Source organism: Mustela lutreola, chromosome 11, assembly GCF_030435805.1.
Source record: "Mustela lutreola isolate mMusLut2 chromosome 11, mMusLut2.pri, whole genome shotgun sequence".
Classification (NCBI taxonomy): Eukaryota; Metazoa; Chordata; class Mammalia; order Carnivora; family Mustelidae; genus Mustela; species Mustela lutreola.
The window spans coordinates 19,661,190-19,675,539 of record NC_081300.1 but is presented as its reverse complement, the minus strand read 5'-3'; the positions used below and the strand labels follow the sequence as shown (position 1 = coordinate 19,675,539).

Sequence of the window (14,350 nt, the reverse complement as noted above, 5' to 3'; positions counted from 1 at the left end):
GTAGTTTGTAGGGAACTAAACTTACTCCATGCCTAATGAACCCAAGTCTCTCCAGCACAGAGATGATGGTGAAATTGTGCGCTGACTGGTAGGTAGCTTCTTTTGTTTGGCCTGAAGGAAAAGACGATTATACACCTGACATGTGCTTGGGAGTTCTGATCCCACTGTACAGACACACCTGTGAGCTTGTGTACAACCACGGGACTGGATTCCATACAGGTTGCTCTGTAGGCAGCCAAGGAGGTCAACTCCTAGGGATTTAGCTGTACCTAACTGGCCTTTATTTTTAATGCCTTTCTTATCATCCAAGTAACACAGGCTTATTGTAAAATATTTGAAAGGAAGTGGAAGAGTAACAAGCCTAATGAAACATTCCCTTCCCATCACCTCCTAAATATTCCCCTTCTGAATGATATACTCTTTGCCCATAACCCTTGCATGTCAGCTTTCCATCGTTCTGTGGATCAAGTCTAAGATCGATACCTTGTACACCTGTGTCCTTCACCTGGACACCAGAGGACCCTTCCAGTTCCCTCCTGTTTCCAAGTTCCTGCATCTCCAGCTTCGGTTACCCACTCATGGTTCCCCATGTGCTGCATTTGCTCCCGAATCGGCAAGGCTCTTGAGCCAAGCCCTCCCTGTTCTGCTTCCCAGAGCTGGTTTCCTCTGCACAACTCACCAACCACTTCTCTTTTGTTAGTCCCACAGATCCCCGTCTTCGCACTCCTTGTCAGCTGTTTGGGTCTCCAGCGCTCTCATCATGGCTGGACCCAGACAGGGCTCTCCCCTGACTGTTCATTGTGGGACACCCCCCCCCCCCCGTGAATATTCATGCAAGGACAGTGCTTGATAGGGCAGGACATACACTTCAATGCTTCTGTTTTTCTGCCATGCATAAAGTCCATTCCTGTCTTGAGATGGAAGTGTCCCAAGGGCAGGGACTGGGTGTACAGGTCACTGTGTAGCACTGTAATATTATATATTACAACGTGCAATTGGGTGCTTTGTAAATAGTCAATGACGAAACGCGTGGCACAAACCTGTGAGACTGTTTCTGAAATCGAAAACCTTTTGACATGGTCAACTATACGTTTTGCACATTTCTATCAAAAAATGAACATTGTCAACAAATGCCTCAAAGATGTGTGCTGTGTGCAAGGCACGATTTAGGTATTTGTAGGAGAAATGATAAACGATAGACACATCTATCATTTACAGGTTCCTACATCTTAATGGTGGAGCCATTTAAGACAAAAGAAAGTGAATGTCACGAGGTAGGACCAGGTTGGGTGGGGTATCAAAGGATGGGCGAAAATGTTCCAAATTGAGAAACCAGGGACTTCTTCAAGGAGGTGGCATTTCAGAAGGACGGGTAGATTTTTGATACAAATTACTTAAATTTTTTTTTTTTTTTTAAAAACGGACACAACATCGATGAGGTAACATCTCAACTTTAAATTGAAGTTTCTTTTTTTACATCAAGAAGTGGCATTATTTTGATATTACAGCTATATGAAGACGCAGCTTAGGGCTGCATATGAACATGTTTTCATGTTGTCAGAGTACATATTTTGGACAAAAGGCAGATTTTTGTAAAGCCCATTATAAACCTCACCGGCTCTACTACAAAGTGAACAACACAGGGCATTTCGGACACAAATGGTACCTCGCTGTGTGTGTGTATTATTGCCCCAAATGATTCACTTGTATTTAACTGCAGTGAAGTCTTTCATCTCCCAGCTATACAATAATAGTTTCCATACGACCAGTGGCTCTGCTATAAATAAGATCAAAAGCAAAAGAAAGGATTTAATAAAAGAAAATGACATTAAGAGTAGCATTAAATCGGGGGGGGGGGGAATACCAATATCCAACTATGTTGTTTTCTTGAGAATGAAGCTCCACACGGTACTGAATAGCTTCCCCAGTGTGTCACGAAAAGGCATTTTATAAGGAGGAGGCATGTACAAAATCCATTTGGGTACGTCTCAGAGTGGTAAAGATTGAGCTGGGGGGCAGTGGGGAATGTGGGGGGTAGGAAGGGTGCCCCCCACTGCAGAGGCAGGCTGGAGAAACCGTAAGCAGCCTTTTTCACACCGAGAGTTCAAGGGAATGTGTGGATGGCAGACATCCATCCATTTCTCTATCCTTTTCTGTTCCATTTAATGGAGATAGACTTTGGGTAATCCAGAGATTCTCAGAGAATCATAACATTGCTCAACTCTCGTACATGAGTTCTGAGAAAGGAAGTTTTTTTTGGCAATGCACTGTGACTTGATATGAAGAGCCAACTTCCCAAACAAATTCTCCTCTAGTTCTTAAAAAAAAAAAGTTACAATGTTAATCTCTATTCCCGACTGGATAAACAGCTGCTAATAACCTCCAGCTCCCAGGGGAGGGGGTTGTTTCCTTTCATCTTCAGACTGGTGGATATCTGACATGCACTGGCCTTTAGTGATTCCACATGTTTCTTTCTTTGCCTTTTTCAAAACTGCCCTGGTACTGGTCTTGCCATTTCAGGTTTCTTTTCGCCCTTAGACTGTGTCCATGGAGTTGCAGGACATCCTCAGTTATGGTACCACTTACTGGAAATGCTAGTTCTTTCACTGTGGGTGTATTTAAAGAGGAAATTCACGCACTTACAACATCTAAAGGAAGCCAGAATCTTGGACCTTTGTATTTGAAGCTTTGCGAGGGAAATCACCATTTTGGTTTCTTTCAGACTGAGCTAATTATTCACTCAAGGGCTGGCTACGTTCAAACATACTCAATTCCTAATAGCACCGGTAATGCCATTGCTTCCTTCTCTCTGTTTGTGTGCTAAACAGAGCGGACAACGTCAACACTTCTCCTGTGCTAGGAAGTACCCTGCAGAAGGTTACAGGCCGGCTGGCCCCCAGAGTCATTCTCACTTGTTCTCGAGCACCTGCTTTTACTGGTGACCTCAGTTCTACACCTCAAGATTCAGACATTTCGCAAAACAGCTTTTTAAACAAAAACCAGCTGTTTCCCATCTAGACTACAGGGGGAAGAATCTGGGCAGCTCACAGAAACATTACCCAGAGACTACCATTCCCCCATAACTTTCACACACTTTCGGCTCCAAACGAGACCCGTCCGTGTGCAGGAGCCCAGGAGAAGGCAAACGTGAAATTAAAATGTGGAAACTCGATATCCTGGTTTTCAACAGTGTGTCCAATGAGCTGCCTGGAAATGAACGTGGTTATTGTATCAGGACAGTGCTACCCAGAAGATGTCATTTACCTAATACTGGAGAGATCTTCTGGTTCAACTCAACTTCGTAGTTGTAAGATGATTTATGGATGCAGAGGAAGCTATAATTATGTACAACTGTGAATGTCAACCAATTAGGTAGAATCCTCGTGTTTCAGAAATGCGACGTTCAAGCTTTTAAAAATTTTTTTGATTTTTTTTTTTTAGGTTTTCCCTCTTAAAGCTGCCTTGCCTAAAACCTCTTCTTATTTTGAGCCCATTTTACACTTCTATTTTCTAAGCAATTAAGATACTTTTGATTTGAAAAATTTACAACCACAATAAAAGTTAAAATAACACAACGACCACAGATTCTGAAAAATATAAAATGGCCAAGGCCTAGCCTCAGCTTTTAAACAGTGCCAAGTCGCTCCAGAATTTTCTGTTTTGGTATGAATGACATAACTGAATTACTTCATGAGCTGCTACTTTAATTCCTAAGGGTGGAAAATTCCATGAGTTAATTTAATTTGGATGTAAAAAATATACATGAAAACTCGCTCTTCCTGTGGACTCTCATGTGAAATATTTGAGCCAATTGTTGGAGCTGCTGTACTCTGAGGAGGGGGAGGGGCTTTCCACCCAAGGCTGTCCGGCCGGTGCTGCCCAGCCCGTATCATCATCAGATTTGGGCATATGAGATCCTTTATTTTCTGCATCTGTTTTTAATCACTTTATTTGATAGCTCTGCAATGCCCTTTCTAGCTCGTTCCTAACTGCTGAGATCCTACACAGACGCTAACATGAGCTCCATGACACCTTTTGCAGGAAGGTTTTCTTAGGAAACCTTAGGTCTCCTAAGGCTGGACCACGTTCGTCCTTCTCTGAACTGTTTCTTAGGTCACTTCATTGATTCCACCTTGTATTAGAGTCAGACACATACTTGTGTTATCGCCCCCCTCCCCGAGTCAAAGGTCTAAAGGATCAGAGACTCTCGTACACATTTCATAACCCCCAAAGGATCTGAAGCACAGAAGACACAGAACGAGGGAATGAGCATCTGTATAGTTGCTAATATATACAATATTATCTTTCCTCCCCAAAAATCTGCTTTCTTGACGAAACAAGGATAATACCACCTTTTTAAAATGCAAGGGTTGTGCCTTTTCTAAACCATGGACAGTTCAGCATTGTGTCTTTGTCCCCAAGAAGAGTTCGATTTAAAAATATGACAGTGACTATGCTATTCAAAGCATCTACCTGCTTTTTCCTCTATTATTTAAGAAGAAGGCATCATAAAAATACAATGAGGCCAAAGAGTATCTTTTAAATACGCTTTTATATTTTGAAAGTGGGGAAAACAACCAGTTTTTGTTTTTATTCATTTAAAGTTCATGGGGTGCCTGGGTGGCTCAGTGGGTTAAAGCTTTTGCCTTCGGCTCAGGTTATGATCCCAGGGTCCTGGGATGGAGCCCTCCATTGGGCTCTCTGCTCAGCAGGGAGCCTGCTCCCCACCCCACCCTGCTCTCTGCCTGCCTCTCTGCTTACTTGTGATCTCTCTGTCAAATAAATAAACAAAAATCTTAAAAAGGATATACTCCCCACCTTAAAAATAAAATAAAATAAAATAAAGTTCATGACACCAGGGTGTTAAACACATACTTTAGGGGAAAAACAATTTGGGGAACTAGGCTTATTTTGTCCTAGAAGTGGAGAAAGGGAATCTTTTGGGTTTGACAGTCCAACAGAGACTATCTTGTTTCCAGGTCCCAGGACCTGTTTTGGGTGAAATAGGTATTGATGGGGTGGGGTGAAGAAGGGATCTACCTAGTTTGGACCCACTGCTGTGGGATCTGCCCACACAACAGATCCTAACCCCTCATCTCAGGGACTATCAATGGAGCACAAGTGGTCCCATTGCTATGGTTGTATTTAAAACCTCTTGACCTTTCATTTACGTGAATGCAGAAATGTCAAATGGGGAGTTCCAGGTCTCTGAAGCTGCTGTACCTAATCCACGGTTAAGAGAATGTCTTCAAGTCAGACAGAAAAAGACAAATACTGTATGTTCTCATATGTGATACGTAGATTCTTTAAAAAAAAGAACCCACGGAAATAAGCGAGTAGAAGAGCGGTAGCTGGGGAAAATGGGAAGATGTTGGTCAAAGGTCACACTTGCAGCTATAAAGTGAATAGACTGTGGGACTGAATGTACAACAAGGGAACAGTAATTAACTACTCTAGTAAATGTTTGGAAGTTGTTAAGAGTAGATCTTAAAAGAAGTTATCATCAGGCACACAAAAAAGGTAATTATGTGAGAGGATAGAGGTGTCCACTAATTTTACTGTGGTGATCATTTGGCAAAATATACACATACACGAAATCCTCCAATTGTCCACCTTAAGCTGACCTATGTAGGATGTCAAGACTATCTCCACAGGCTAGGAAAAGTTTGAAAAAAATAAAAAGAATTTCTTCAAGTTTTTTTTTCCCTCTTTTTCCCTTAAGTTTTCTTAAAATAAAGTACACTATTGATATAGATTTTTTAAAAAGTTGAGTCAGTTAAGTCTGCTAGTCTGCTCTCAGAAATATAATTGTGGAGATTAGGATAGATGGTGAAACACTATAGATAAGCAAATTGCTTAATCAAAGAGAGAAACCTACATTAGTTTCTATATAGTAGCTATGGAAAGATGCGGAGATGACTAAGATCCTGAGTGAAATTCTGAAACAGGCTATTTAAAAGATAGTTTCGAAGTGCTTTGAAAGAGAAGCAATGACCTCTCAAACTCAGTTTGGTTCCACCAAGAACAAGTCTTTGTGGACAAACCTTACTTCCTCATTCATGGAAATGCCACATGTCCGCTGTCTTGTGATCATGCTAAGGGAAAAATGAGAGAAGGCGGACAGTGGGAGAGTAAAAGTAGTTGAACGTAACTGGCTGAAATATTAAACCCAAAGGATGAGGACGATGTAAGCATTGAGAGAGAGTCTGTAGCCTTGAACCTCAGGCCTTCTGCTCTGTGTCCTCCTCTAGTTAACATTTTTATTCATGGCTTTGCTAAGGGCAATAATGGCACCCATCGAAACAACCAACGACAGTGTTGGCAGAGTATGTGACCGAATGAGGACCTAAAGAAGAGCTTTCAACTGGAAACAGACTGAAGCTGCAGGATGAAATTCACAGGTATAGAAAAACAACAAAACAACAAAACCAAAAAAAACCCACAAAAACCCACAAAGGCATAACATGAAGTTTTGTAACAATACAACACAACGCACACAAGGGTAGTTGAGATGCGTGTGGCTTATGGATTTCAGCTGATTAGAAATTCAGTATCCGCCAGCAGGATGATGAAGGCATCAAAAATGACTAATAGGATCTTGTGAGGATCTTTAAATGAATATACAGCATATCGAATGGGTTTGGTAATAGACCCACCCTAGCCCACCCTGATGATTCCTTAAGCACTGTGCTTGGTTTGAGACTCTACATGCTAAAAAGTCTTTGAAAAAGAAAGCATTCCTTTTAAAATAGGGAGAATGCACTGGAAAGTCATAAAATCAAAACTTTAACTGGGGGAGTGGGGTGGGTGGGTGGTGGTAAATATTTGAAGATAAAAATATCTAGTCTAGAGAAAAAAAAAAAAAACTGACCAGACCATTTTCAAAAAACTCTAAGTTTCTAATGTATTTGTTGGGTAACCTCAGTAGGCAGAAAAATGAGGACTGCAGAGAGAAGTAAATTTGGGCTGGACATAAAGAAGAATTTCCCAGCATTTGATAGAAACAGGCTTTGTGGTCATTTAGAGCTACTTATCCTTGGATGACTGCTTGGCAGGAGATTTTAGGGGGATTTGGATAGAGAGGATACATAAGATCCCTGAGAGTCTACGGTAATAGTTGCTTAGAAATGCGGCATCTGCTCAAATATACATGCGACTTTACGGAGTCAAAATGTGAGAAAGTTAGAGGAGCAAGACAGAGATGGCGAAGCCTCTACGGGTCAGACCTTCGTGGAAACATTTTCTGACTTCTGCCACTATGATGACTATATGTACCAGTAAACGCTGCCCGAGATACCACATGCCCGCCCATGTCTGTCTCCTGTTGCATGTAGCCAAGGAACAACTAAAGTAGCCAAGGGTTTCTGTCATGTTGAGTACTGAGTAATGCAGACTTGTTGAATCACTATGTTATACACCTAAACTAAGATAACATGGTATGTGACTTACACTTCAATAAAATAATCAAAATAATTTTTTCTTGGGTTTCCTTGTAGCCTCAGCCACAGTTTTGAAACTGCTATGGTGCTGGCTTAGAGAGGAAGTTCACTGCAGTGGTGTGGTGTTTGCGACAAAGAGTGCTGCTCTCCCTGCTGGCTTGTCTGGTTTCTACCCAAGCTTGGCCATTAACTACTGGACGTCCATGTTTGGGTTACTTCCCCCTTTCTGGGCCTTGGGCTTCAGCAGTAAAGTAAGGGCCATGGGCTAAATGATTTTTGGGGTGCTTTTAGAATCTAGAATTCCATCGTCCTTTCTTAAGAACAATGAAACAAAACTAAGTTAAGTTGTTATCTTATGAGGCCCTAAGTGGTAAACGTTCTCATATGTTCAGATGTCAATCAAATACAAAAAGGTGCTTTATCACCTAATGAATTTTCTTCTTCTTTTTTAAAAGATTTTATTTATTTATTTGACAGAGACACAGCGAGAAAGGGAACACAAGCAAGGGGAGTGAGAGAGGGAGAAGCAGCCTTCCTACTGAGCAGGGAGCCCGGTGCCGGGGCTCAGATCATGACCCGAGCCGAGCCGAAGACAGATGCTTAACAACTGAGCCACCCAGGCGCCCCATGAATTTTCTTCTGATAAATTCTTTTTAACTGAAATTAAAAATGTTACATGAATAAAGGGAAACTGGGCTAGGATTAGCTTATATCTGAAATGCATGGCTTGCTTGCTTGCTTGCTTGCTTGCTTTCTTTCTTCTTTCTCAAGTTGAAATGCCTGGTTTCTGAATGCATGCCACACCCCTACCTGGGGTTTCTAGGACGGGGTCTCAGGGATGCTGTGGGGGATGGGTGTGGGTGGGGAGTTTTAAAGGTTTCCTGTACCCTAAGTCAACTAGAGCAACAGATCCTTAGAAGACCACTACTCGGGGTACCTGGGTGGCTCAGCAGATTAAGCTGCTGCTTTCGGCTCAGGTCATGATTTCGGGGTCCTGGGATCAAGCCCTGTATCTGCCTCAGCATCCCTGCTGAGCAGAGAGCCTGCTTCCCCCTCTCTCTCTGCCTCTCTGCCTACTTGTGATCTCTCTCTCTCTGTCAAATAAATAAATAAAATCTTAAAAAAAAAAAAAAAAAAGAAGAAGAAGAAGAAGAAGAAGAAGACGACGACCACTACTCTTCTACCAAGAACAACGGCCTCCTTCCCTCCTAGGTCAGAGGGCTGCGTCCCTGCCCCCGGATGGGGTTTCCTGTACTGCCATAGCAATTTGTTTTTAAATATGTTTCCTTTTCTACTAAACTGGGAACCCCTGGAGAGCAGAGACCATGTGTTAGCACAGAGCCTCACATTTGGGAAACACTCTTGATAAATGTTTCTGGAAATGAATAAATGGACTTTAAGCAAAAAGGGTCTAGGAACCACACTAATGTTATATGTTAATTGTGAAGGAAATCTTCAGCTAAGTGATCCCTTCATTGCGGACTCTACTGGCAAGTAATCAGAAGCATGTACAGAGTCACAGGAAGACATTTTTGATGTGGGTTTTGTTCTTATTCAGTTAAAAGAGGAGATTAGGTCATCTGAAAGCTTTGCTTTCAGGTCTCATCTGTGGATCTGAATACTGAGTGAAGACTGGAGAGAATCATTTTTGCAGAACTGTCATTTTCAATAATTCATAAAAACCTAATGATTTACTATCAGGATTAACCATGGAGGTATCTGAGGCACAGGGGGGTTCTACCTGGGTAAGAATGTCTAATTAGCTTCGTGACAAACCCACCTGTTTCCTTATTCTCCCACATTCAGAGATTTCTGCTTTGACTCTTGTCGGAAACGTGGGTGGTTTTTGGTAAGAGAAATAATTTTAAATTTACTACTTCGTGACCCTAGTAAGGAGAGTTTACACCTTGTGCCACTTAGCCCAGATATGCTGATTTAAGAGGAAGTGTTTAGACCGTGCGGGTTTTAATCCAGCATACCACGGCACTGGAGGAAAAATTCTTTAACTCTGCATTTGGGTAAAAAGCTGCCCTAGGAACTTGGCCAAGGGGTGCCTGGAAATTCTTTCATCAAGGAGCATTTATCAAGATTTGAAAATCGCAAGCTCTTACCCGGAAAGGCACAGCTAGAGCTCATCTCTGGGGAGGGCTAGTGGTAATAAACAAAAGGCGTGGAACCTGGAGGCGGTGCTCCTCAGTTTCAGGTTGGCTTCCAGACTTGAGCTCCTCGAACCCAAGAAGGCCCGTTCGACCAACTCCTCAACTGGACATCACCGTCCCCCTTAAAGGGCTCCTGGGAAGACGGCCTGAGGTGATGCTCACGGAGCGCCTAATGTAAGACCTGGTACTCAAGGATTTACCAGATAGGAGGTAAGGGCAAAGTCAGGCCTTTAAAAGATCTATAGTTTTGCATGACTGGGTAAGAAAATAGTGTGATTCACAGAGCTCTGGGAAGGAGGGGAAAAAATGGACAGTCACACACAGGTGGAGGTGACAAGGAAGCTTCCTGGAAGGGGCAGAATTGGAGTCTGAGGCTTGAAAGAGGTGGGACTGAGATGGACAAGGGGGAAGTGAGTAGGGCAGCCCAAGCCCTACAGGCATGGAAGAACTACCTAAGGAGAACGCAAAGGGCAAATTCTGGTCATTTGCACAGACTGGTCTTGCTGGAAACAGTTTTGCGTATTGGAATGGCTAAACATAAGGCTTTTGGTAAATGGTAATGGGGCTTAATCAACTCGTCTTTATTTTGTAGATAATAGAAAGCCAGTGAAGGTTTCTGGGCAGGGAAGAGCACGGCCAAATATCATCTAGAAAGCCTGCAAGTCTCCAACATTCACGTTAGCAGAGCCATGCTGCTGTGAAAAAAAAAAAAAAAAAAAATCCCTTTCATTACACTAATACTTAGTAAATCACTGAAGACCTACTTCAGAACTCCAAGGAAAACATTTTATGAATCAAAAGCTAAGTACAATATGTTAGCAATTAAATGAGATAACATAACAGCCGAGGCAGAACCAGTTTTCCCCACCACGATTTCAAGCTGCTGCAGAAAGAAATGCTTATATCATCTTCCAAGTTATCAAGCCATTTTGTTTTGATTTTCAGAAGGCGGGGAGAGAGGAAGCGAGAGAGGATGGAGGTCAAGAGAATTCAAAGCTGTCTATTCTTTAATCAGGAGGAATTATTAAGGGGAATTATAAAGCAGATCTGCTCAGAACAAAACTAGCCCTGGGATGGGTCTGAAGTCACTATAACAGGCTTCTACTCCAGAACAACGCACGAAGGTGTGTCGTTGGAAAGAAACACCCACCAGTGTTCTCTGCAGCACAGTTTCCGGTGCATACCTCCCACGGCTACTTTATTTACTGCAGCTGGCCAGAGTTTTATAGCCTGTTTCATGTATTAAAATTCAAATGTGGAAAACATTACCCGTATCCTCCTTGAATTTTGTTGTTGTTGTTGTTGTGGGGGGGGGAGGGGTTTTTTTTTTTTCCCCTTCCCCTTCAACTTCCTTTTTATTGTGGAATGTATCAAATGGTCAAAGGCTAACTTCAGACTGACTAAATTCAAAAACTATTTCCTTTGTTCTTATGTTTTTGTTTGAAAATTCATACCGGTTTGCGCAAGGAAAGAAATGACAATCCGATCTGCTTCACACACATTCGAGTTTCAGGCTGGGGAACTTCAGCCTCCGTGGGTCTACCGGGTATTTCTGGGAAGAAAGGGGGGTTCTGAGGGTGGCGAGGTGTGGCCGTGCCACGTGTTTGGACTTGACTCTACTACCCAGTTGGCTCTGAGGTTGCCCCGGACTGGATTGTAAATGCCTTCAGAGAAGGGAGTAGGAGCTTTTCCTCCTCAGCGAAACTAGCAGCTTTCTAGCTTCTGCAGAGTGTTTTCAAAAACAAATCAAAAATGTTTTGTGTAATATTGGCTGATTCTTTCCCTTCTTCTATTATTGCTCTGCTCCATCCCCTCCCTAGCCACTCCAGCCAGGTCAGGCCAACTTCCCGTCTCCAGAGAGGATTCTGGGCCCTCCCTCTAATCCCGCCTTCGAATCAGACTCAAGGGGGAGGCAACCCAAAGGTCAAACAGTCCCCCCAGAGCATCTATGTGTCGTTTATTATTTTAAAGAACCACTTAACGTACATCTGGTATTTAAGAGCAAACTTTACATATTTATGGAAAAAAACTGTTTCTGAAGCAATGCGCCCGTTCAACATATGCAAAACGAACACAGCTCCAGAAATTAAACCATTTTTCTCTTGATTGAGAGCAGATATAGAGGAATGGTTGTAAGTCACAGATCTGGCTTTTAATAAAGCCAGATTTCTTAATTAAAAGCAGTATTGTTTAAACATTGTAGTTTAAAAAGAAAAGAGCTGTACAAACTAAAACCTCATATTATATGCATCCCAAGTGTATTTAACACATTACCTGAGGCCAAGCTAAATTAACATCTATATTTTCCTTTTGTAAACTCTTAGCAACTGCCATGAATAGACAAACAATTTTTACTCAATGATGAATTTTTAGGATAGAGGTCAAGGAAAAGCAAAAAAAGGAAAAAAAAAAGATTGAGCTTTGGCATTCAGAAATATCTTTCCACGTTTCAGAAGTGAGTTCATTGCTTCTATTTATAAACCAGTATTTTTGGTTTCAAATTGGTTGCAGGTTTCTATAACACAACACTCAGGATGGTCCCCTCAATCTCAGCCTTTTATTAAGAGAAACCGAAAGGACGGAAGAATCCTATTGAGCAAGAACTTAACAAGCCTCAGAAGAACCTGTGCCTATTTTGCATTCCCCTTTTGGAATCATGGGTAAACAAGAGATGCTATGTTGGTAACAGATGGTAGACCTTCATCCAAGCAGCTTTTTAAGAGCCTACAGGTACAAAAGAGGACACTAAGGTGTTTGTTGATCAAGCAGGAGTTTATAAGCAGCAGAATACACAGAATCATTAGTAATACATTCTCCACCACTCAGTCACCCTACTGTCATCACTTAACATTTTGCTAAGAAGATTCCGAATTCTGGGGCACTTGGATGGCACAGTCCATTAAGTCTCTGACTCTTGGTTTCAGCTCAGATCATGATCTCAAGAGTTTTGAGATTAAACCCCACAGGGGCTCAGCGCTCAGGATGGAGTCTGCTAGGGTTTCTCTCCCGCTTTCCCTCCGCCCCTCCCCACGCCCTCAAGCTCTCCCTTTCTCTCTCTCTCATAAATAAATCTTTAAAAAAATCCAAATTTTCATAATCACCCCAAAAAGGGGGATGCATTCCCAAATTGTTTCCAAACGCAATGGGCAGAATTGAAATTCCAGTTGTAATATGGATAGATCTGTTTAAATATTATTTGAATAAACAACTTATTCATAAATAGGCAGTGATAAACTGTCATATCTTTAAATCACACAGTCCCACCCCATATCCTTAGACAGATAAACACACCACATATTCCTACCTCCCACACACAGAATCAAAAGACATTGATTTGGGTTTTTTGATAATAATAACAAACTTTCAACCTCTTCATATGTGAAATGCCAGTAATATAACATGTACAAACAAGCTGGGTCCTTTAGGTGACATCACTAAGATGAAGAATTTAAAACACTGGCCATGGCCCAGCAATGTCCTCCTAGGTATATACTCAAGTGACATTAAAACACATGTCCACCCAAAAACTTGTATATCAATGTTCATAGGAGCATTACTCATTATCGTCAAGGAGTGGATACAGCCCAAATATCCATCATCTGGTGAATGGATAATAGTAACGTATCCCTATACAATGGAATCTTGTTTGGCAACAAAAAGGAATGATGATCTGATACAAGATGAAATATGAATAAAGGCTGAAAACATTACACGAACTGAAAGAAGCCAACCAGTCAGAACAGACCACCACATACTGTATGATTCCAGTGGTAGGAAATATCTAAGATAGGAAAATTATAGAGACAGAACACACTAGTCATTGCCAAGGTCCAGGGAGAGGAAGGGATGGAGAGTAACTACTACTGGCATGGGGATTTCTCTTCTTTTTTCAGGGGGTAAAACATCCTAAAATTAGCCTCTGGTGATGATTGCATAACCCTGCGAACATACTCAAACACATGGACTGGTACATTTTAAATGGGTAGAATGCAGGTAAGTAATGATACAGCTCAATAAAGCTGTTTAAAAAAGAAGAAACAACAGCAGTGGTATTATACTTGAAATTCTAATTCTATACAGTAACTGAAGAGTCTACAAATCTCCTCACTTACCATGAGTGAATGTCTGTTGGCTGAAAGAAGACCGGTTCCATACCCTGAGCCCAGACCACCCATTGCTCCATTATGAGAAGGTCCAATGATTCCATGCATGTCCCCGTGACCACCAGGCATAGCTGTGGATGGGCCCACTGCGTGGTTCCGGAGAACGTGAATAGCATCATCCAGTCTTTCTAAGCGATCTTCAATTCGGCTTTGCTGTTGGTTAATGAATGATGTGAAATTTGATTTAGTTTGAAATGCATGCATAGGTTATAGAAGTAAAACTGGAGTTGACACAAATCATACTTTGAGTTTCTGAATTATATGTTTCCAATAAAATGTTATTGTTTCCTTGAAACAATAATAAAAAATAAACACTGACCTTCCAAGGAAACTAGTGAAAAATGTTAATGGTATATCATAGTGTTATTTTTCATGAACAAAGTATATTTTGTAATTCTTTCAGGACATTACAACGTACATATGCTATACTATATTCCACTAGCTTGAAAGAAAATTTAGATTTACTTCAGGAAAAAAAAAATCTATAGAATTTGAGAAACATTCTAGCAGGCACTGATTAAAATTTTCAAAAAATTAACAATGGGTAGACGACGTATTTGTAGTTTCCCATTTAAATTGTCTTCGTTAC

At 41.5% G+C, this 14,350-nt stretch overlaps 1 protein-coding gene and 1 long non-coding RNA gene across 17 annotated transcripts in view; one reads left to right on the top strand and one right to left on the bottom strand.

Moving 5' to 3' along the window:
• Positions 1-14,350, bottom strand: part of TCF4 (transcription factor 4) — a 352,222-nt gene that overhangs the window by 17,326 nt on the left and 320,546 nt on the right. For all 16 annotated transcript variants that reach the window (XM_059139402.1, XM_059139409.1, XM_059139403.1 and 13 more), the window contains one exon: positions 13,711-13,914. In XM_059139402.1, coding sequence (XP_058995385.1) covers positions 13,711-13,914 — 204 coding nt within the window. The remainder of the gene's footprint in view (positions 1-13,710; positions 13,915-14,350) is intronic.
• On the top strand, positions 9,438-10,324 carry LOC131811178 (uncharacterized). Its single transcript, XR_009345842.1, has 2 exons — positions 9,438-9,808; positions 10,191-10,324. It is a non-coding gene; the product is annotated as an uncharacterized LOC131811178 (long non-coding RNA).